Here is a 25,347-nt window from a genome sequence, read left to right on the forward strand (position 1 = left end):
CAAAGCCAGTCAGAAAAGCTTGAAATACTGGCCCATTCTAAGCAAGATCAAATATCCTGATTTTCCAAAGGAGGTATTACCCTAAAAGTCTAATCGCCATCCTGAGAGCACGGTATTTCATGGGCAGTGCTATATACAATGTTTCCCACTGTACTTGCATTGCTAATGTTTGCAAATTCCCTCATTCAGTACTTCTCATATTCTCTCAGGAGTCACATGCTCCAGAGACAACCTTAAAGACCTGCTATGGTCAAATGACACCTGAGAAAGAGGCAACACAATCCTTTCTTCCCATACACATCTTCTACCTTTAAATCAATTGTCAGATGGAAAAGTAGGCTTTCTAGAAATTGCCCGCATTTTAAATTGGCATTAGAAAATCCTGTCGGGTCAACAAGAGCATACTAAATCCCCCTCAAGCCCACTTTGATAATGTCATTCAAGTTCAAAATTGAATTCCTCAATAGTTAGAGCTACATAGCCCCTTTCCTCATGCTCTTAAACTGCATCCAGAGGGGTAAAATAATTCAAATTCTTTGATCTTCCCTAGGGAAGAGCACACCAGTTGGTTATACAGAGCCAAATGGTCAGCCCTAAAAGCATACATACAAGTAACATTATACAGACTGAACAAGTTATTATTAGGAAACTATATGTAGATACATTTATATATATGCATGAAATAATAGTGCAAAAAAGGTCATGAATGTGTAGGAGAGCAGGGATGGTCTACAGGAGGGTTTGGAGGGATGAAAGGGAAGGGAAAATGTTGTAGTTAAACTACAATCTCAAAATAACAAAAATATAAACAAAACCAACAGATACTATATCCAAAAGCACCAACTACAAATCTAGTAGACGAAGGCAAAGGGAGGAAGCGGGAAGCAGCTAGGCAGAGGAGATGGCAGACATAGTACAGCCTTAGTATGGTTCTCAGCAGCATTTCTCATAAGTAGTTTTAGAGATCAAAGGGCAGTTGTCAGATACAGTCAAAATGTTACAAGATAAATAATGTCTGAATAATTGACTGGGGGGGGCCAGCATGTTTTTTCAATGGTGTAATTGATGGTAACATGTTCATACTTCCCTGAACAAATGCTTATTCATGCTCAGTCATTGGGTCACATTAAAAAAAAAAAGATATGAAAGTGCAAGAGAAGGAGCTACTTGGAAAGAGAAGGGAAGTTAGGAAGAGTCAAGGGTGCACGAGAGAATAATGAGGGAGATGAGGAGTACTGAATATTATAAATAACATAGATTATGTACATGTATAAAAATGTCAAAATAAAACCTATTATTGTGTATAATTATATGCTGATAAAAATTCAAAACAAAAATATCAATAAAGAATTCTATGTCCAGAAAAACTTTTTCTCAAAATTGAGGAAGAAGTTTAGATGTTCTGAAACAAAAGCCAAAATAATGTGTTACTATTAGGTTCCATTTGTAAAAGATATCAACAGTCATACAGGCAGAAATAAAGGAATAAAATGCATCCTGCTGAAACCATATGAAAAAAATACTATCTCAATAAAGGTAGATTCAATAGAGGAACATTATAAAAGCTGCTATTATTTTTGATAATGGTTTACAACATGATTTAAGAAGCACACTACACAAAAGTGTATATGTATCCACATCAGATGATAGATAGAGTATATATATATATATTTGTCATATGTATCTATCGATCAATAGATATAGATGACAGCGGCTGACAATGCTCTGTATAAGAGCTGCATACTGTCTAATAAAGCCCCAGTTACAGGCGTGAGAAACCTCTGTTTGAGATGTTAGTCAGGGTAGTCCAAGTGACTCTCAATACAATGTAGGCTATTGCTGTTGCCCTTGGCTGCCTCTTGGAAGTTGAAGGGAAGATGCTTTGATGAAGACACCATACACTTCAAACACAAGACTCAGAATATTTAAGGGGGATCTAGCCTGAAAGCCTTTCTACACTCTGTTTTTTTCATAGTACCAGAAAGTCCAATGTCAGCTGTCAAGAGCGAGAAGCAATAAACAGTCCTATCTAACAGTGGTACCAATGAACTGTAACAATTACCAGCACAGCCTGATATTTCTACAGGTGCAATATTGTCACTCACATGTTGGCAGTAGCCAACAGTTGTCTAGTTGGAGTTAAGGCCCAATCAATAAGAGCAAAATCATGCCTGGCACTGAAACCTAAGCAGCTAACCAGAGCTAGTGAGGTCATGGAAATTAGCAAGGAAGCTACTGCTGTCACTTCACTCCCCAGTGTGATCCCTCACTGAGCCTGAGTAAGACACCAAGGAGGAATCAAGACCATGAACCCTCAGGCCTGTGATCCGGAACTGAATATGTATGGGCACAGTGCATGCAGGTACTGTACAATCAGAGGCAGATGCTATGAACCGACAGTTAAATTCAGCTGGTCAAAAGACAAAAAGACAGGATGACGGGAGAGGTGATGAAGATGAGAGTAGGTTAACAGAGGGAGGGGCAGTGAATGTGAGCAGAACACATTAGAAACAGGATATGAAATTGTCAAGTTATAGTAACTAAAAAAAAAAAAAAAAAAAAAGAATCATGTCCGTGGTACACTGCTTTTTTTGCAGCATGAACTAAGGGTGTCTGGAATTACTATACCAGAACACCACAGGTGAGGCTGTTTAGGCAACAGAAGTATGTGGTCTCAGCTCTGGAGGCTGGAAGATCCCCCTCATGAACCTGGTAGTACTGGATCTCCTGGGGCCTTTCCCCTTGGCGTGCAGATACCTTCTCATCCTCATATTCTTCCATGGTCTTCCTTCTTTGCCTGTCTTTGTTCTAATCACTTCTTTTCAGAACAGTGGATCAAGGCCCACTCTAATGGCCACATTTTTTTCTTAATCACCTAAAATGTCTTTTCTCCAAATACAGTCACAGTCTGTGGTATTATTGGGAGTGAAGATTTCAGGATAAGAAATTGGGATGGCTAATATCCACTTATGACTGAGTATATATCATGTATGTCTTTCTGTGGATATTAGCCATATAATATAAGATAAACATACTAAAATCTATACTCCTGAAGAAGCTAAACAACAAGTAAGACCCTAGGGAAGAATGCTCAATCCCTCATTCAGAAGGACAAATGCAATAGATGTCGGAAGCAGGAAAAGATGGGGAACAGGATAGGAGCCTACCACACAGACACCATAAGTACTGTCTTTCAGCACACAATAAGTACTGAAAGACAGTACTTATTGCAGTATCAAAGCAGAGCCTAAGACTCGTAGCAAAACTTTGGGCAGAGGACGTGGAATTTTATTAAAGAAGCAGGAGATAGAAAAACCTGGAGCTCCAAGTGGAGACCAATAGAGCCAAAAACCTGAACCCTGGGAGTCCTGCAAAGACTGATACCCAACCAAGGACTATGCATGGAGAGGACCTAAAACCCAGGCTCAAATGTAGCCTATAAACTCAGGATCCAAGTGGGTATCCTAGTAAGGGGAGCAGGGGCTTTCTCTGGCATGAACTCAGTGACAGGCTCTCTGATCACCTCCCCCTGGGGAGGTGCAGCCTTGCCAGGCCACAGAGGAATACAATGCAACCTGTCCTGATAGGCTAGGGTCAGATAGAAGGGGAGGAGGACCTCCCCTATCAGTAGACTAGGAGAGGGGCCTAGGTGGAGAAGAGGGAGGAAGGGTGGGATTGGAAGGAGACAAGGGAAGGGGCCACAGCCAGGATACAAATTAAATAAATTGTAATAAATAATAATAATAATAAATGTTAAAAAAAAAAAGAAATTTGGATGGGTATAGAGTTCACCAGATAACAATGTGTGTGGCGGCGGGAGGGGGCCAGGCCTGTGTCCTTACTACATCATAGGGAATTCCTGTACAATTTAAGAGTTTAGGAAATATCCTTCTAAGCCCTGTACAGCCTATTATTACTCAAAGGAACACCACACACAGAGTTCTTTGTTTCTCAGAGGTACCACAAAGGATTCCTTACCCAAGGCAAGTTCTTTCCTGCTAAAGAATAGACATTCAGACTGCCCTCCTAGCTTAACCCAAACCTCAGACTCTGGGTCTCACCTGCAAATTCCAATATTCCGCAGGTAAGACCTAGTAAAAGAACCCATTGGTCCCTTTAGAGAAGGATAGAAAACAAGCAGGAAGAGAGCCTTGGCTAGAACATTCAACTTCATCACCGAACCTTTTTTAAAACTTTGTGTGTGCTGACATTTGTTGCAAAAATCAATGGCCATTTGAAAAATCTTGGACAAGACAGAATGAAGGAAAACACATATAATAAAATAAAGAAAAATCATGATCCAACTAAACCGTGTTTATAAGAAAATCACTTTAGATCCAAAGACAAATTAATTTTTAAAGTATCAGCCTATATATTAATAATAATGGGCAAAATGGACTTTACAAAGCAAGTTACAAGAGACAAACGAAGATGTATACTAATAAAACATCTAATAATCATAGATACTTACATACAGAATAACAGGTCATAAAATATATGAAAATGAAGCACTGAAGAAAAGCAAACATAGTTCTACAAACATAGCTGAAAACATCAATAATGCATATAATAGCCAGCCCCAGAATGAGTGTGAAAATCAAACAACACATAGCTATAGGTGACCCTTGAACACAGGGATGAGGGATGTTAGCCCCTAAACAACTGGCAAGTCTCATTGGGAGGGGAGATGTAGCTCAGTGGAAAAAGTACCTTCCTAGAATGAGGAGGCACTGGGTTCAATGACCTGACAGACAAGAAAAGGAGGGGAGCTAAGGAGGACAGACAAGAAAAGGAGAAAGAGGGCAGGGGAGAATTCTCATATAACATCAACTCCATAAAAATTTAATTATTGGCAGCTTTCAAATGACTGGAAATCTTACCAACAACATTCAGTTACCACATATTTTACTGAAATATATTCAATATGATAAAAAACTACACAAGCTGGAGGGCTGATTTTCCTTTTCTGAATTACTGTAATTGAACCAGGGCTACAATTGCAATAGGCAAGCACTTATCATCAAATTAAATCCCCGTTTAAATTTTTTTGAAAGATTTATTTATTTAATGTATGAGTGCTCTATCTGTATGTGCACCTGCATGCCAGAAGAGGGCACCAGATCACATTATAGATGGTTACCAGCCACCTTTTGGTTGCCGGGAATTGAACTCAGGACCTCTGGAAGAGCAGTGTTCTTAACCACTGAGCCATCTCTCCAGCCCCGCCTTAAATTTTTATGTTGAGACAGAGATATACGTTTTTCTGTTATTTGCAAGTTACGAAGAACACAGACTGCTTAAAGGGAAATAATTAGCATCCCATCAACTCTCAGGAATTTTACTGCTAACTTTCTAGCTCATTGCAAGGCCAATAGGGAGCAGCTGCAAAATTCTTCAGGAAGTGTATAATATGCTCTACAGTTAATTTTACACAATTATAATTTAATAATGCATCTTTATATTTGGTTGTGTTTCTCTTGACTGATGTGTAGAGCTGATTGTCCCCAGTATGTAATATGCGTTTATTTATATTTATAATTCATATCTGTGTAGACATATATATTCTAGATGTGAGCATATATACACATACCTATATAGAACAATACAACATAAAGTATGAATAAATATCAGCTCCCTTATTGATAGAAGTATTGTATTAATGGTTTGTCCTCAAGAGTTACACCACATTGATTAGATAAAATTATATTATCTTCATCTACATTTTACTTTAACTTCTGTGTAAAAGTGTGTTACAAGCAGACATCTCTTAAAAACTTTAGAAGCACTCCTTAGAGATAGAATGAAAAAATGTGATCAGAGCTTAAATATGTGAGAAGGTGCAGGAAACACACCAGATCGAAAAATACACACACACACACACACACACACACACACACACATCTTCCTAGAGAGTGGAATTAAACTCAAATTTAAAGGTCAGAGATACTGGCTTTTGCCTCATGACTTGCTCTGCCTGCTTTCCTATAGAACCCAGACACAGGGATGGCCCACCTGCAATGGGCTGGACCCTTTCATATGAAAAAGTAATTATAAAGATGCCCTAAAGGCTAGTCTGCGCCCCAGCCTTCTGGAGGCAGTTTCTCAATTTTGGTTCCCTCCTCTCAGATGACTATAAACTTGTGTCAAGTTGATATAAAATTAGACAGCTCACCAGTCTGTTTAGTAAATGAATGATTCTGCCATTTACTAATCAAGTACTTCAATATAAATATGAAACTGTAATGTGATTACCTTCTCAGAATGTGAAATTAGCACGGAGTTTGCTTTATTAACTGATATTAGTAATGGGCTTTTACATTCTAATAAAAAGTAATCTTGGAAGTTTAAAAAAAAAAACATAATAAAGACCGTGGAGCCTGAGATTATGGGAACCAACCAAAATCCAAATCCATACTTCTCCCATAAAATTCCAGGAAGTCTAGAAGAAGAACTGCTATTTGTACAAACCTGTCTAGACACCCACAGCAAAAAGCACACACCATTAGAGGACATTTCTATGAAGAGCACTGAGGTCCCTCAATCATTGCCCTGTCGTCTCCCTGAACATCCAGGTGTCAATGACAGCATTAGCCATGCATTTGAACGCTGTAAGACATCCGTCTTTTCCTTTCTTCCCTTCATAGTCTATCTTCCTTATCCAACATTCTAGTAACTGTGAGCCTACTCTACATTGACCCTCCTAGATCTTTGCTTTGTGGGCCACCACCTTCATGGAATCAATGTTCTCAAGCTCTCACCAGTCACATGGCCACACAACTCTCCTTCAATTTTTTCCTCCCCTTCCTTCCCTCCATCCTTTGACTACGGTGACATACACGCTCACCTTCCTAACTCTCCTGCACTGCAAGTATAGCTTTTTCCATCAAATCTACTATCATCCAAGGCAGACATCATCTTTCCATCATCTAAAGTTCCCGACTCTAACCTAGACATCACACTTATTCTCTGATGATGTCTTTGCATATATTATTTCTAGTCCTCAGTGAAGACAAAGACAAGGCTGACCGACTTCATTGTCGACCTCCTCCATCAAGTGATATATAAGTGTACCAGTACTGTCCTAACTGTATCGGTGTTTCTACAGTCAGATTTTGTGAAGAACAAACACCAAGTCTGAGGGACTCTTGGCTAGACTTAGCTTAAGGAACTCTGTGATCTCCAAGTACCATCACCCCAAGGTATCATGTCATGTCCATGATGCTTTTTTCTTTGTATTTCAAGTATAATTTGCCCAGAAGGAATGTAAGTTTCACAGTCATTTATATGTTTCTTCAGTACCTTCCAGAATCTACATCTCTTATGAACTGACTTGAAATATAATTATGATTAAAGACTGGGCTAACCCATCACTCTTTATTCTAAGTAAGTACAGACTGGCTTCCTAGCTGCATGAAAATGCTGTAAGCAAAAGCTCATATGGGTCACATAAAACTTGAGAATGTCAGCTGCTGTATGGCCTGGAGGGACAAAGCACAGTATAGGTTAAGAAGCAAGCAAGCAAGCGTCATGGTGTCATAGACTAAGTAAGCGGGAAACCCTTAGCATGCCCACACCACGTTGTATGGAGTCTATCACCTTAAAAGAGCCTCACGTCGACCTCGAAACACAGTTTCAATCCTCTTCCTCAGAGTCTCTTAAATTAGCATGTAAACCAGAAAGGCTTTGTCCTCCCCTCCATCCCATAGCCAAGTGGTACACAGCCACATCCATGGGCATCTATCTCTGTGAACAAAAAAGGAAGAGGCCACTGGCCCGTAGAAAGTAGCTTCAGCTCCCAGAAGCAGATGTCTACCATTGGCATTTTAAAGGTCAGTTCCCTACACCTGGCTTCTCTAAAGTACCCACCAAGTGCCTATGTGATTGTGCCTATTTTTAGTGGCAAACATTTCACTTACCAGATTGAGCTGAATCTACAATTACCAAATGTTCTCAATCACATGCACACTGTCTGATTCTTTCAAAACAGACTTGGTTAAAAAAGGGCCTCTGGAGCCAGACTCACTGAAGCAAGCACAGCAATAAGCATGTTTTTGAAGGGACCAGATCCCAAAGCAGGAGTCCTGGGGATGTTTTTGCTAGCAGTTGGCAACTGCCCACAGGGTTCATTTGGTCTTGCCCAAAGATCCAACAAGGATAAAATGTCTCTGATATTCACCAGATGTGGCTACCTAATGATTTAGAAAAAAGACATTCATCTATCATTATTAAATGGTTAATGTTAACTTTAAAGAGTCCCTGATAGACTATCAAGGCTCTCCTCTGGCCCTCGGGGAACCAAAGATATGAAGATAAGAAGGAAAGGGGGGAAAAAGAACACATCCCATCTTTTTCAACCGGACCTTTCCTGAGTTTGTCCTTTTACATACTATTTTTACTAGATAAACCCTAGTCCTTTCATGAAACATTAGAAGTAAATTTTTTCTTAATGTGGAAAACCTTAGCACTTGATAATCTCCCTGGATCTTAAAAGCAGCCCAGAAGGAAATCACTGAACTCCAGTAACCCAGAAAAGCAATTAACTTCTCTGTTCCACCACTCCCAACCAGTTCCCTCTGATGACAAACTAGAAGAATTAACAAGGCAACTGTGTATTAGTGAGTCTAGAAAAATTTAATGTCTTTCTATGGTTCAACTCGTGACATAAAGATTCTATCAAATGTCCCTGTGTTGTGGTAAACTTAGACTTATGAGATGCTGCTACTCAAATAAGAGATTTGATGGTGAGATAGGGCACACGGCGGAACTCTGTGGAGAAAGTAAATGTTCATCTATGGTCTCCAGCAACAGTGTCTTCCTACCTCAGTGTAAAACACCCGCCATCATCATAACTTCTCCCTCTGAACTCACTCCAGAGAAGAAAGCAAGAAGGTGAAGCAGGCCAACACCCTCTGCCAAAGGGCATCAAAGGCTGGGTGTATTATAGGCATGGCAGGCTTGGGGACCATGGCCATCTTAGGGATAGCAGGAAAAAACCTATTAACAGAATTGTGGCCAGAGTTGGTTGGGTAATGTGGGGATAGACTTATATAGAAGTCTATAGAAGCAGAAGTTTCCTGCAATGCTACAGAAGAGTGGGGACAATTCCAGGGCTGGATATCTCAGTGCTTCTAAACTAGAAATGGACTGGCATAGCAAGAACAACACTGTAATTTGTCAAGACTTATTAGTTATCTTTTTCTAGTCCTCCAAATGGGACAAAGCTCCTGAAGTCAAATGGCTCAGGAAATCCAGGAGGTTGTAATATTCACAAGACCATATACGTAACTATAACAGTTGCAGGGCAGAGGGAGCCTGCCAGATCCACCAAGCTGCCCATGAGTTTAGGTTTCTTTCCATCTCTACCTTGCAATGTTGAAGACACATCAAATGCCAAGACCTTCACACTCCCATGTTCACACAGGAAAGGAAATGAGTCTTACCAGACCATCACAGTTGCTAATGGCAACAGAGGTTCCGGGAATGTCCATGATGTCACCGACATAAGCACAGCTAGTCTGCAAGGGCTCTGATCTCCTGATTGCTTCTGAAGCACTTCCGTGTGGATTGGCATTTCCAGGGTCAGTCGTATTCCCAGGCATTGGAGAGGTCTCATGCCATTCTACAACAGCTCCAGGGGCGATGAAGCGCGTGTTCGGCTCTAGTCGAAGATGAAATTTTCTTCCAAATGCTGTGACATTGAAGAACACTTGTTCTGAGTTGGACGACAAGTCCCTCGGTGACCTCTTTTTGTGATTGGCAGAAAGAATATGGGAAAGATAGTGTCCTTTTAGATTCGTGCTGACTGGTGTCACCAGCTCATACTCTCCATATCTCTCTATTGGTAAATCTGTGGGGCGAGAAAGAGAGTTGTAAGACGTCAGACAGCAGGATAACACAGCATACAATCCCACCTCACAGAGCTAAGCCAGACTTTGCAATGAAAGCTATAGCTGAGCCCAATCACATATAATACATTTTGGTAACGAAAATCATTCATCAAGTGCGCTTAGATAATTTATTAATTATTGTTGTTTTAAAAAGCATATTAAATCATGAAAATCTATACTTTGTTGCTATATTTAATATGTTTCTATAAACTATATCTGGTTTATTTAAAATTAGGGCATACTCCCTAAATAACTCAGGATTGCCATGAGAAATTTTAACAAAGTTACTATTATATAAAATTTCTTGATTTTTTTCCCCCTGTAGAATCCTAGAATTTATACCAAACTCAGTATTTTCCCTATACTGCTTCTACCACAAACTTAGGGCTTATACTTTAATTTAATACACTATAGTTTATTTTTCAGCCTAACATCCCTGACCATCACACACCACTGATAAAGAAACTGAAATTCGAGAAGGGCCTGATTCCAAACTCAGCCAATTATGAATCTTGAATATAAATCCAAAGTATACTGCAAACCCATACACTTTTTTTCTCTCTCTTGTACTATGGCACCATGCCACAATAGTTAATTTTGAAGAAGAAGAAGAAAAAAAAAAAAAAACTAAGAGTATGACCAAAGAAGAAACCACAATCTATAAATTGATAAATTGACATTCAGATACATGAGAGCATAGTATTCTCATTTTATACTGTATTCTTTCCAAGGAATGGGAGTATATTTGCATATGTATTTAGAACCGAACCTTACAACATAGGTAGCCATTTACATACTAAAGTATATCTGCCAGTCAAGACTATTTCCCCTAGGTTATCTGAATGTATGGCCTTGGAAAAGATAAAAGGACAGTAGATACTGGAAAAAAGAAATGCCGGGGAAACGAGCATTTAAAAATAAAAATAAAAATAAAAGCACACATGAGAAAGAGAACCTGTGAGCATGAATTTCAGGATGCCCCAATTTTAGAATCCTTACCCAAAACTAGTCCTGTAAGGTGTTCATGTTGTCTGACACAATCAACTGACTCACAAGTGATGATTGGCTACAGAAATTGAATCCTTGTCATCCGTTAAAGCATTTAGAAAATAAGATCCACAATGAATCGTTGCATCCTCAAGTATAAGGTCCCAGAAGACAGATGAGGCCTGTTGCAACTTGGGAATTTTTGACGTGTATGTCAGTGTTCTGCCACCTACACTGACCAATGCACTTCACCAAAACACCACTCTTGGCTATGTATATAAATCAAGTAACAGATCTGCGAGCATCATTAGGCAGAGGAACAGTGAAAACTCTGCATAGCAGAGTGGAGCTTGTCTCCAACCCTAAGCCCTCAGCTACCCATCCCTAAAGCACCTCGGTGAGTGAGCAAGGGCATGGTGGTCGCCCTTAGGAGCAAACCCATCATGAACATTTCCATGAATTCTGGCTTGGAATGGGGCTGGCAAATTATATAATGAACACAAGAGTTACAGGGGCAGCAGAGTGATGGAGGAAAATCGTTTGGAGGCAGGTATGGATCAAGCCCTTGAATGTGGCCTGAGAAGGCCAAATAAGTTTCATAAGGACAATGGACCAGCCTTCCTTCACTTGAAGCTCTCAACACTAATATATAATAGCCCAATATAAGAATTTCTATGCATCAGAGTCTACAGCCAGGTGGATATGTCCAATGTGTGTTAGTTTTTGGTAACCACACCACCACTTTTTTCCTTTTTCTTTTTTTATGCTGCTTCATACTGACTTCTAGTTCTACTCATCTGCATCTCCCTACACCAATACTCTGTTATAACTCTTTCTCCAACCATGAGTTTACTGCTTCAAGGGAAGGGGAGAACAATGCTTAAATTTAATGCATGGATTTCCCATCTCCTCTGAATGGAATTCACACAAGGAAGTCTAGACAACATACTGATACCTGGATTAAGAGACTTGAGAATATGAAGGCAGGGAGGCCCCTCCACACCCAGGAGGAAAATGAGAGCATCGCATAGCCAGCAAGCCATGCATCCTAGACCCCTGAGACAGTTCCAGTTCAGACAATGTGTTCTGAATTTTTATTTAAAAGAAAGACGCTACCTAAAACCTCTTTCCTGGATGCTAACTAATAAATCATTTTTAAGCGTCTACATAAGAATCATTTCTGAAATGGAACCCTAAATCAGTCATTGTCCTGTAGGGAGTGAAGGGAACTAGGAAAAAGATGAACTCAATGACCCCTAACACTCTGGAGCTAACTAAGGAACTCCCCAGCTGTCTGCTTTTTATTGGCAAAATACTTTGCTCTGTGAATTGTGCTTGGGAATGCATCTCAAACACAGCAAACATAGTAGGTCAGCATTGTTACCCCTATCCTCTAAAAAAGGAAGCAGAGCTAAGCCTAACACAGCAAGTGAGATACCTACCTGAGGGAAAGCTCAGTTCTGACCACTTGGGCTATGAAAGCACACTCCACATTCTCATCCCCTTCAGTGCAGATGGAACAACTTGCTATCAATTTATTTTTTATTAATATTATTATCATTTGTTACAATTTATTCAATTTGTATCCCTGCTGTGGCCCCCTCCCTAGTCTCCTCCCAATCTCTCCCTCTTCTCCCCCTATGCTCCTCCCTTAGTTCACCAATAGGGGGGTCCTCCTTCCCTTCCATCCCACCCTAGCCTATGAGGTCTCATCAGGACTGGCTGCATTGTCTTCCTCTGTGGCCTGTCAAAGCTGCACCCCCCAGAGGGAGGTGATCAAAAAGCCAGCCACTGACTTCATACCAGAGACAGTCCCTGTTCCCCTTACTAGGGACCACACTTGGAGACTGAGTCTATGGGGCTACATCTGAGCCTGGGATTTAGGTCTTCTCCATACATGGTCCTTGGTTGGGGTATCAGTCTCTGCAGGGACCCCAGGGCCCAGTTGTTTTGGCTCTGTTGGTCTCCTTTTGGAGCTCCTGTCCCCTCCAGTTCTATCCCCCCACTTCTTTCATTAAATTCATGCATTCTGCCCAAAGTTTAGCTATGAGTCTCAGCTTCTGCTTCGATACCTCGATCAGTAGAGTCTTTCAGAGGCCCTCTATGGTAGGCTTCTGTCCTGTTCCCTGCCTCCTCCTACTTCTGATGTCTATCGCATTTGTTCTTCTGAATGAGGATTGAACCTCTTCCCTAGGGCCTTCCTTGTTGTTTAGCTTCTTTAGGAGTATAGATTTTAGTATGTTTATCCTATATTTACATGTCTAATAACCACTTATGAGTGAGTATATACCATGTGTGTCTTTCTGCTTCTGGGTTACCTCACTCAGGATGATCTTTTCTAGTTCCCACCATCTGCCTGCAAATTTCATGTCAAATTCTCAAGATCTGTCCTATGAAGGAAAACTAATACATAGTACAGCTTCAGTAATTTCTGTAAAGGGCTATAGATTCTAGTTTGGGCAGAAGAGATGGGGAAAGTGGGTAGAAACCCAAAACCACCAAAAGCATTTAAATCGCATATTCCATTTACATAAGAAAACCAAGTTATATCTAATAATCACTTATCGAATTAAAAAGTATGTACTCGACAGACCCAACTTCTCTAGAACAGCACCAGGCATGGTTAGGAGTGAAGAGAAATAAGTAAGACACCAACAAGCTGAATCAACTATCATCTTGATCAAGGTCTTTCTTTTCCATGAGTTGTTCCTTGGTTATCAACTAGACATTAGAAGTAGTTATAACATCATGTATTTGTTCACCTGATGGTACCCAGAGACTCAGTGAACACTAGCCACTAACAATGTAAACATACTAATTAAGAAGATGTTGTGTTCAATTTTAAAAGATAAAAATTATATAACATTCTGATCAACGGAATAGAAAAGATCCAGAAATCAGTCCAAAGGCACATGAAGACTTCATTTTTAATAAAGAAGCCAAAAATACACACTGGAAAATAGCACCTTCGACAAATGGTACTGCTTAAACTGGATGGTTTCATGTAGAAGAATGTAAATGGATCCATATTTATCACCCTGCACAAAACTCAACTCCAAGTGAATCAAAGACTTCAAATAAGGTTTGGTACACTAAATATGATAGAACAGAAAGTGGAGAATAGCCTTGAACTCACTGGCACAGGAAAATACTTTCTGAGCAAAATACCAAGGTCATGGGCACTTAAAACAATAATTGATAAACAAAATCTTATGCTGCTGAAAAGCTTCCCTATGGCAAAGTATATCATCGTTGAGATAAAATGGCACGCTACAGAATGGAAAAAGATTTTTACAAACTACACATCCAATAAATGGCTAAAAGGGACTGAAAAAAAAATAAAAACTACTTTGAGATTTCTTTTTCCACCATTCAGAATGACCAAGATCAATAAGCAAATGACAGCTCATACTCAGCAATTAAAAAAAAACATGAAATTCATAGGTAAATTAATAGAACTAGAAAGAAATCATCCCAAATGAGGTAACTCAGACCCAGTAAAAGAAATAAGGTATGTATTTGTTTATACCAGGTTAGCTATTAAGTCACTGACAAGCAAGCTATAATCCATTAAAAACACAGAGGTTAGGTTCAGGGTAAAAGATTAGGGATGCAGGATGGACCTCCATAGGAAGGAGAAAAAGCACAGATAGTTATGGATGGATGAGGAAGATGGACTGGAATAGGAGGATAAAACAAGGAGGGGGAGGGGAAAAAGGGCAAGGAAGGGAATACCAGGAGAGATGCTAAAAGTAAGGGCCATTTGAGGCACCATTTGGAAACCTAGTACCTTAGAAGCTGCCTATAATATGTACATATATGAAGGTGGTCTAAATGAAATTGCCAAATAACCAGGGAGATGAGACAGAACCCCAACTGGGTATCTCTTGTCATCAAATTGAGTCATTGGCCAAAGTGACCTCAACGGAACCTCCAAATAATCAAGACCTTTAGCGGCTCTTCATAAACTGATGGGAAGTCCCTATTGCTGAAGACAGCACCTGCAGAACTCACTGAGCATGGAGCAGCACAGATGGTTCCTACACAGTACCTTACGAGACGGTACTCTACAGGCTACCAAGGAAGAAAGGTAAAAGCCAACCTAGCTATAAATCTCTTCATGTGTAAGTGTCATCTTCCTTCAGGAAATACTGGTTCAACAGAGTAGCCAGCCAATATCTGGTTTCACTTAAGGCCCACTCCATAAGATGCAACCCATTCCCAACACTGCTCGCGTGGCCAAGAACCTGAGAGTTAGAGAGCCCAGGGACCTAGGAGAAAACCAAATACCACTGATAGGCTAAAGGGACAAAGCAATAAAATTACTCCTAACAATATTCAGCTATCCTCACACATCAGTGCCTTGCTCAGCCCACATCAAAGAAGCTGCTGTCCCTGCAGATGGCAACATGCAAGGGACCCACGGTCGGATTATAGGCACAGAGTGACAGTCCTCAGAACACTAAGCTCGAAAAGGAATGTCTCCATCAAATCGCTCCCTTCAGGGCTCAGAGAATTCTGCTGAAAGGAGATGGAAAGAATGTAAGAGCCAAAGGGAATGGAGGACACCAAGAAAACAAGGCCTTCCTGACACAGCAGGCCTGACCCACATATGAACTCACAGCGGCTGCCCCAGCATACATAGGGTCTGCATGAGTCTAAGAGCTGAGAGAAGTGGACAAACACCCCATCTATAACCCAAAAGCTATCTCCAATGTAGAGCCACTTGCAAATGAAAACGATTTTGTTTGTTTGTTTGTTTGTTTCTGAAGGAGTCGAGCTGGGAAATAAACTTCTTTTAAGAGTAGGCCACACCTTCCCCTTTTCTGAGGAGAAAGGGAGTAGGGATGGATGGGGGCAGGGAGTAAGAACTGGAAAGAGAGGGACTGAGGTCAGTTAAAATTGATTAATTAACTATAAAAAAGGGTAGGCCCCATGTCCAACAGCAGATGGTCAACACAAAATGGACTCAACAGTACCTTTGGAGATTCTGTGTCTCACAATGTTAAGTCAGGGCATCTTTTTTTAACCATACTCGTCCTTTGCATTTATAAAATGTCACCCAGTTTTGTTTCTATGGTGCTCCTATGTGTGCAAGGGTGTGTAACCCTACATCTATATGTGTTTCTTGTGCTTTTTCTTTAGCTCTTTTTCTTATCTGGTTGTTTCGTCATATTTGGGGTATTTTTGTTATTGATATGTTTGTTTTTTGCTTATCTTATTGGATTCTATTATTATTATTGGGGTGCTTGATTTCTAACAGGAGAAAGAATGGGTGTGGATTGCGATAGGAGGAGAAGTGGGGGGGGGCACTGGGGAGGAGTAGGGGGAGGGTAATGTATAAAAGAATAAGTGGAAAAAAATTATACAACTGTCAAAGGTGATAGTTGAGAGGCCAAAGCATTAACTATGAGGTTTCTGTGGGCCTTAAGTTTAACAGGAATGGAGGGCTTGAACCACTGCAAAGCCTCACCATTGGAAAACCCTACTGGTACTCACTCCTGACCCCAGCATCATACAGGAGCAGAGATTTCCCCAAAGCACGTGGGCAGGTGTGCACATATGCTCCATCTCTCTCAGTCCTACAGACGAACTGTTTGTCACCATTCCTGACAATAACCATCTCAGCAAGTTTCCCATCTCTTCTTCAGTTTCCTGTCTGACACTTTTCCTTTCCCTACTAATTATATAACCTTTGGCCTCTTAGAATCTTAGTTAAATGTTTATTTTATGATATGTTTCCCTCCACTTACACAAAAGCTTCATGGGAGCAGGAAGCGTATCTGTTCTCTATACTACAGAATCCAAAGTGGGTCAATAGTTTTTGTGACTAAGGAAATGAATGAGAGCATTTTGAGCCTAAGGAGTATCTAAATTTAGCAGACATTCTTCTCCTAAATGGTAATGTTAGCACGAAGCCACCGACGAGGACCAACTGCAAAGGCTGACACAGACCTAGAGCCAGAATTCTGTCTGCAAAACATGTGTCTAGTTCTCCAAGATCCTACTGACCTATAAATCAAATGTTTCACGGCATTCACGCCTTACAACTTAAGCCACCAAGAATAAGTAATGGGCACAATTATTAAAACAGACCTCCAGGAAGGCAGACATGGAACTTTTCATTCTCAGCAGCAGGAAATTAGTTCCCACATTATACCAGTCAAAAAAAAAAAAAATTAAGTTAAAAATCCATTAGGTCCTTGTCCCTTTCTACACAATGAGCATCTTGGGTAGATTTCGTTATTTTTTTTTCCTAAAGTTACAGGTAGAGTGCCATTAGCTTGAGACTACTTCCTTAGAGAGGGCGTTTCTCAGAGGACCCCAGGCCTCCCTCCACCCCTAACCTTGCCCTTCACAATGTATGCAGCTATGAAACTGCAATTTGTAAGAGGTTTGCAAAGTGCAGCATCTCTCTCATCAGTCCTTCTCAGGGTAAACCTTACAAAGATAACACATGCTCTTCTGCTCTACCAGGGGCAGTCCCAGCTTAACCTGACACCCCCACACCGGGGTGGAAATCCCTGGCATGACTTGTCCGTCACAGTGAGGCTGGGCTCCATCACAGCCTCTTTTGTAAAGAACACCTTGATGTCTCTATTCCTCAAGCATACTCAGAAGCTAGGCAGGCTAGAGGGAGACATTCTTTCTCAGAACTCAAACCACCCCTAACAGAGTCCTTCTACGCCATTTCTGGAAGCCTAATTATAACGCAAGTTTTTAGGGGGAGAGGACGTTCTCTCGTATCTAGTTCCTCTTTCTTAGTTCCTTATTAGATTATATTAGTTATACAAAATAATGAGTTTGTAACTTTCTCACATGTACTCTGATCATACTAACCCCCATTATTCTCTTCCTCCTTCCTCCATTCGTCTCCATTTTGCTTTCTTATTAATTACTCTTGTTTCCATTTGTACTATATTAAGTAACTACTTTTGCATGTTCATGTTTGGTAGATATATGTAAATCTGTAGTCAGATATAAGCTATAAGATATAACTACGTCAAAAAAAAATTCTGTTTCCACATGGAGGCTGAGTACTCCAATGTTGAAGCCCATGGAAAATGAACAGAAATATTCTGAAATCTGAAACTTTGAGGATTGATGAGATGTCAACTTTACCTCACGTGACAAGCCTGGGAAATGTGAGGTATAGATGAAGCATAAGTGAATTTTATCTATTATGTTGGTCTCATCTATACGATATCTCATGATGCAGATGCAAATACTCCAAAATCTGAAACATAAAACATTTACAGTCCTGGTGTTTCAAGTAGGAGCCCTCAGCCTCTGTTGAGAATTGTTTGACTTTCTGTTTGAGTGTCAACAATGGAAGATTTTTCTACAAGTTTCAAAACTTGAATTATTCCTGAGGCTTTAGACCCTTTTACACCCACCTGTGTTTTAGTGCGATCTGTACACAAATAAACAATCAAGACAAAATATTTTCAAAGAAAATAACCAGTACATTCACACTGAAGTGGGTCAGTTTTCCACTGAGAATCTTCGACTGCTCTAAATAAAGCTAAACATTCAGCTTGCCCCTTTGACTTCACCATTTCTGTTCTCTGTGCTGCTGGCCATAAATCAAAGTCAGGAAGTTCTCTCATATCAACTTTTTCCCATTATGGTCTTGTTCCAGCCCTACTGATTTTCCCTACAAACTTCTCTTTTTCTTAGTCACATCTAAGTTCTCGTTACCTCACAAAGCAAGTGCCATGTCCAAATTCCCCACATGTAATTTTCCTCACTAAATATTACACAAATTATACCAAAATACTAAGTCACCATCAAGAGAACTATTGGAAAGCCCCAAGTGGGAAAGGCTTCGACTATATCACTCTATTGGTGATGTCAGTAACCTAAGACTTTCTATGCGCACTCGTCCATAAAACTGAGCATAACAGTATTTACTTGACAGGGTTATGATAAAATGAAATAACCCAGTCAATTCAAAGTGCTTATAACAGTGTCTGCTACTGAGGATGTACAGGTACACACATCTTAGCAGAAGTTACCACCCTGAGTTCCACCCCCAGCACCACACCAACAACACAGAGACAGTAATTAATTTTACCATGCTGTTGCCTCTGAATAGCTTGCCATTATCTCCTAATGAAAACCTTAATATTGACACCTTTACTCACACCAGACTCCCAAACTGCTAGCCAAATTTTCTCATAAATGAAACAGGAGATAGAGTAACTTCATCTAAATCATAACTTAAGTTGGGCACTTGAGGGCCTCAGTGGTATGTTCTCAGCATCCTCCCCACTGGCCTCTGAGAAGCACATTTGTGCTCAGTAGGCCCCGCTTACTCACTCTACCTTTACAGTCCAGTCTACTGGGCTTCCAGAGAAAAGGACTGACTAGGTGAATGCATCTGGGCCCCCAAGACTGGACTCAAGCCCCATTCTTTCCAGAAGACCAGTGCATGAGGGATGGACTTCCTGGTCTAAGCTTCCACAGTTCTCACTGCCAAGTCGTGTGACACAAATCATAGCCACTCTTATAAGAGGTTTCTAGCTACATGCCCATGCCTTAGGATTTTCCAAACCTTAAGGGGCAAAGGTGTATTAATGTCCCTTCTCAGAGAATAGGGAGGAAGAGAAAACTTGTCCTTCGAGTGACTGTGGTTTCTTGGGAGTGAAAGTTCCAGGTAGGGCTAAGATACCCAGTGACACAGCGACTATGGCCTGGGGTCATGTTGTTTTCTTTACACATTTAGCCACAGGTGTTAAAATAGGGGGAAATGTGACAGTTACCTTTTGAAGTATGTTATAGAGCCTTGTACAAATATCTCATAAAGGATACCAAACGTCCCCGGTACATGGTAAAGCTTGCATGTCGGTGATTCAGCGTAAATTCTCCACACCCCAGACTTGCTTAGGTGTTCTAATCAATGTCATGCTTTCCCAGGCACAGGGAGTACAGAGACAATTGAGACCAATGTTTGTGTCCTTCCTTCCCCAGGCAAGGAAGTGACATGAGGTGCTGGAGCATTAAAGGTCTGGAGTCAGGCGAGCCTGCACTGGGGTTTGGGCTCCAGCCTGATAAATGCTTTAGCATCTTGCAAGCCAACTGTAAAAATTAAGGCTCACCTAGGGAAATCTGTACAGTAGAGACTACAATGCTTGAACACATGAAAAATGACTTATTATCATTGTCATCAGGAGACTGAAATTCCCTCCATTAACCAGCATCTCTTCCCTCCACTCCTCCTCCATCCTGGAATGTCTGGTGTGGCTAGACCTCGGATGACAGAGGACCTAAAATCCTGACGAGCTGTGGCAATTCTTGCTCCACGACCCTACCTAGGGACCTGGGATTCTCTCCCAAGAACTGCTGATCACTGCACTACAGAGAAGCAGCTCACATGAGCAATTTCCTCTATCAGGTACAGAAACATGGCAAGCTGGCCTCAAGAGTAATATCAAACTAGCATTTCTGAGGCCAGCTGAAGGAACAGCTCAAGCAACAACACCCCCAAATTCTGAGCACAGGGTAAGAGAATAACTTTCATCATCAAAGCCGACAGCGGCCAGCTGTTCTAGCAACGAGGCAAGCAGGGCAAAGAGTGGACATTAAAGAGGACACCAAATGCCGAAGGGCTTAGCAAGGCTGTAAACACTTACAGAGACGGAAACACGTCTTCTCTCCAAAGCAATTATGAACACGCTGAAATTCTGAACACAGCCAAATCCCCCACCCCTCTCTGGCTCTCAATTCATCCCCCTAGGCTCTTATCACCACTAGACAGATTATTCTCAGTGAATCTTTTCTTTTAGCTACACATCTATTTTTCATAGTTCAAGATATTTCACAAAGATATCTGAAAAATGAAAAGGCAGTGGGTTGGGGACTCATGAAGACTGAATAAAGAACTGTGAACTTGGAGATCCTTCTCCAGGTTTTTTTTTTTTTTAATCTGTCATTTAGTAAATATTTGTTGCAACTGCACAATGTTTATGCTTTATAAAGTCACTTAGGAGAGAATGGCACAAGGTTCAGTATTAAACCTTAAATCGGGTAAGAGAAGGAAGTTAAATCGGGTCAGAGAAGGAAATACGTGCTTTGAGGGGAAGTAGCCAAGTATTTTCTGGACCACATCTTCAGCTAGCCAAATAATAACAGGCTAATGAGATTTGGTTTTTGTTTTTGTTTTAGTGAGAATCAAATGCTGAGATGTAAACATTCTAGCTTAGATTTCTAAGAAACCCTCAACTGGCTGGCCGGTACCATTAGAAACTGTGAACCTGAGAGCAACAACAGACATTGTACAAATCAAGTATTCCCCACATTTCTCACTACCTGGGACAGGGCAGGGTTGCAGGATGATTACTGCCGGTCTAGAGTCAAAATCTGTTAACATTACAGTTTGTCTTAGAAGTTGTTCCCAAGGGTTAAAGACAGAAAATAATGCTAAAAAGTACAGTGAGGATTTTGAAAGGTCTTCATTGAAACTTTCTTTACGACAAATTTTCAAAATCCATAGCAGTTTGGCTGATGAGTGGTAAAAAGCTATGAGTTTTCTGTTTCGGATGTCACAAATTGGTGTAAATTTAATGATAAGTGGTAAGAGAGGCCAAACGACTGGGCTAAAAGCAAGGTGCCAGTAGGGTCACATTGCTTCTGGAAGCTCTAGGAGGAAGCCTGTCCCTTGCCTTTCTCAGCCTTGAGAGGGCATCTGGCTTATGATGTCATCTCCATCCTGCAAAGCCACCTGGTTTGTGATCCTGTCTCCATCTGCAAGGCCACATCAGGCAGAGCCCTTCTTATGCTGTCATTTCATCAGCACTCTTGCCTCCCTTCCTTACAAACACTGCCACCCAGATAATCCTGGATAATCTATTTTAAGGTCACTTGATTAGCAACCTACTTTTACCTACCAACTCTATCCTCCTTTGCCAGAGGCACAGGCTCCAAGGGTTCAGATGCAGGTAACTGGGGGAGAGGGCATTAATCCACCTACCGCAGACACCATTTCAAGGATGAGCTTACGTCTCAGTAAGTCACTATCAGCAAATGCACTGAAGCTATCCAGACAGAGATACATCTGTAGTGAAATAAAACATGAACTGGTCGTGTAGGGGTGCTGATGACAAATTTCACCATGACTTGGGAACAACAAGCTAATCCTGATAGGGGGGAAAAACCCAACACAGAAGGGAACAGGAAAAAGAAACAGGAAAACAGGAAAGGGGGAACGAAGAGAGGGCCAGGGCTGGGGAGGAGGCTGTTAGAGGTGGGGCTGAGGGAGAGGTTATGGGCATAATTTGAACTCAATCTTCAGCTATGCCTGACTTTGATTATCTTATCGATCTGGGGTTTACAATTTCATTGTTTTTTTTTAGCCAATGGGAACTGGATTCCTATTACGTATATCTAAAAAGGCTAAGACTGCTATATGACTTTTCAATGAAACAAATTTTCCATGAAATTTTAAAGAAGTTCAATAAATAAAGGGGAAAATTAAAAAATTGAATAAGATAAGTTAAAATTAAAAAAAAAACCAACCTGAAATTAAAATCTGATATGCTCAGAACCCCCAAATTTGCTGAGAACTAACATGACACTCAAAAGTTTCACAATCTTGTACCCTTTCAGATTTGAGGTATTTGGGTTAGTGGTATGCGGGTGAGTCTATACAAACAGCCTAGAACCCCAAAACTCAAGCCTGAGCAGGTGTAGTCGCCAGCATTTTAGATAACCACAAATATGGCTAGTGAGTAATCCAGCCGGAAGAATTTTTTGTCTTGGTCCTTACTCAACTTCCTTTCCTGCTGTACTTCAATGACTTAAGCAACCCTCTGTTGAGAGATCAGCATGAAGACAGTATGCGAGATTAAAACACTCAAAGAGCCATCACATAGGATGCTAAGTGATTGGATGGTTTATATGGCTCCTGAAAGTTCTTGTTGGGCAGCAGAACTGCATGTAGAAAATAGAATGAAATAACCTCTCTTTAAATAAATGTGTGGGGTTTTATTAGCACATGGAGTCATATTTTTACTAATAATATCTTCACTGATAACATACTAATAACATTTGAAAAATGCTTCTAGCATTTTTACCAATGATATACTAATAACATTTTTAAAATGCTTCTCTAAGCCTGGCTCAGTGACACACGACTTTAATCCCAGCACTCAGGGAGGCAGAAATAGGAAGGTTGCTGTGGGTTTGGGGCCAGCCTGGTCTACAAAGTGAGTTCAGGACAGCCCAGACTATGGGACAGCTATTTTAGGAATCTTCATTAAAAAAATAAAATAAAATCACATTTTAGGATTAGTCCGGCCAAGTTGTTCACAGGAAGGTGAGACTTCGGAAGGGGTGATACCATCACAGTTTAAACCACAGATCTTACAGCCCATCCCCTGACCACTTGATAATGTGAAGATATAGGATACCAGTAAGTCCTCAGAGTAGACTTTACATGTAAAAGAGAGGACCCATTTTTTTTTAATTCTATTTGATCTTCTACAAGTTTCCCCAAAGACAATTTTTTATAGTCAATTCAAAAGCAGGATATATTGTTTCAAGCTGCTGGCAATCTGTCTAAAGTCCACACGGATTTATTATGCTGAATTTGTGGCAGTCATTTTTATAAACAAGAAAATGACATTTTACCACAGAATCTCTCTTAGGGATGGCAGTTAGTCAGCAAGCTCATGCATAGTTACTTGGGAAATTAAGATGGATCAATTACACTTGGGATCGGAGATTCCTCACACTAGGAAACTCCCCATGCTTTGCTATCTCCGTCTTAAGGATACAAGTCTTGAAGTTTATTTTGTCTCTTCTCTCCATCTAGCCTGTAGATCTTCCCAAAGTACTAATAAAATTACAAAAACAATTCTACATAATTTTTCATATTTATTGGACACTTAGAACAACCATGGTGAATGCCTTGCATCTTTCAGAGACCCTATGTTTCAAATGAAGCCTACTATCCAAACAAAGCCAAAATTAACTATTAAGTAAGTTTTTGAAAAGCTTTTAAATTCACTCCTTAGTTGCAAGGGGTTTATTTCATACTTTTTTTTTTCAAAAGCCATTTGTCAAAATATATAATGCATGCCTTCTTAGTAACTAACCTCTAGGGCTTTCTCTTTAAGGAGTTATTTGACATATATATATGTTATATATATATATATATATATATATATATATATATATATATATATGACACCATGCAGCAACATTCAATGCTACAGGAAAACAGACACCATAAGAAAAATAATTATCTAGGTATGAGCAATTAACATGATGGAATTCAGTGACTTCTGCAAGAAGTTTGTAATGATACGGAAAACAACAACAAGCACGCCAAACCAGTTTTTCTCCATAGAAGAACATAGCACCACACTAGTTATCCCAACTAGACTGGACACCAACTATGCTTTGTGTATACAGGTTACTCATTCCTTACCCAAAATGCTTAGGACTGCAGTATTTATGCTCCTCATAAAGTTAAAATCTGTTAAGCATCCCAATACAAAAACAAAACGAACAAACAAACAAACAACTGCAATTAGAAGAGCAGTGAGCAAAAATCTCTGACCCGTCAGCCGCTCAGGCTTTGAGTGGGTATCAGAGAACACAGGAACAGTAAAGAAGATAAGCACATGTGACATCTGTAACTGGAATCGTAGAATGATAGCTTGCAGGGAGAGGCACCAGTGCAGTTTAGGAATAAAAGTCTATCTGTATTCCATTACAGGATTCCTAAGGAGAGGCTTTACTGCTAACAGCAATCCTCTCTCAGAAAGAATGAGTTCTGTGGAAGTCATCCCTGTAGACAGTCCAAGTGATAGAACCAAATTCTTCATCTCTAAACCACTCATAATTTTACCAGGCCATTTGGAATCATCCCTAATGGATTTCCAAGGCAGGCTGAGCTGGCCTCTCACAGGCAAAGAATGTTTAAAACTCGTCATCCTGAGGCAGGGGTGACCTTGAGGGTTTTCTTAACATTTCTGAGCACCACTGGATGATTTGAGAAAGTAACAAGAGAACGGCGAAAGCATGGGCAACAAAGTTTTCAGCTCAACAGCAACAACAATATTCAGTTACAAGGGAGGGCAGGCAAACAATCCCAAGCGGACTGTAGGCATACCTAAGTAGACCTTCCAAAACTGCACATAGAATTCAACCAGCCACATAAAACAGGCAGAGAAGCACACAAAATGAACAGGCCAACGTCCCTGTACTTTGTGGTCTGAAAGTAGTCACAGGATGCCTTGATACCATTGAATAACAAATTGACAGGCATTGTCATAGTCATCCTTTTCTTGGAGACTCACTAAACCTGAAGAGAGGCACAGAACAAAAGCATTTATTTAAGGAAATCCAGAACACAGAGTTCAATGTAATAATGCCCTGCCTGCTATATCTAGTCACTGAGTAAGAAGTCTCTGAGGACCACCAGGTACCAAGCATGGCTTTACGCTCCAAGACACAGCCATATGCA

The 25,347-nt window shown here is 40.5% G+C and overlaps 1 protein-coding gene across 4 annotated transcripts in view; it reads right to left on the reverse strand.

The window, feature by feature from the left end:
* Adamts3 (ADAM metallopeptidase with thrombospondin type 1 motif 3) overlaps positions 1-25,347 on the reverse strand; it is a 217,431-nt gene that overhangs the window by 185,683 nt on the left and 6,401 nt on the right. For all 4 annotated transcript variants that reach the window (XM_060381244.1, XM_060381246.1, XM_060381245.1 and 1 more), the window contains exon 3: positions 9,441-9,847. In XM_060381244.1, the coding sequence (XP_060237227.1) occupies positions 9,441-9,847 (407 nt within the window). The remainder of the gene's footprint in view (positions 1-9,440; positions 9,848-25,347) is intronic.

This window comes from Meriones unguiculatus, chromosome 3 (genome assembly GCF_030254825.1).
Source record: "Meriones unguiculatus strain TT.TT164.6M chromosome 3, Bangor_MerUng_6.1, whole genome shotgun sequence".
NCBI classification, from domain to species: domain Eukaryota; kingdom Metazoa; phylum Chordata; class Mammalia; order Rodentia; family Muridae; genus Meriones; species Meriones unguiculatus.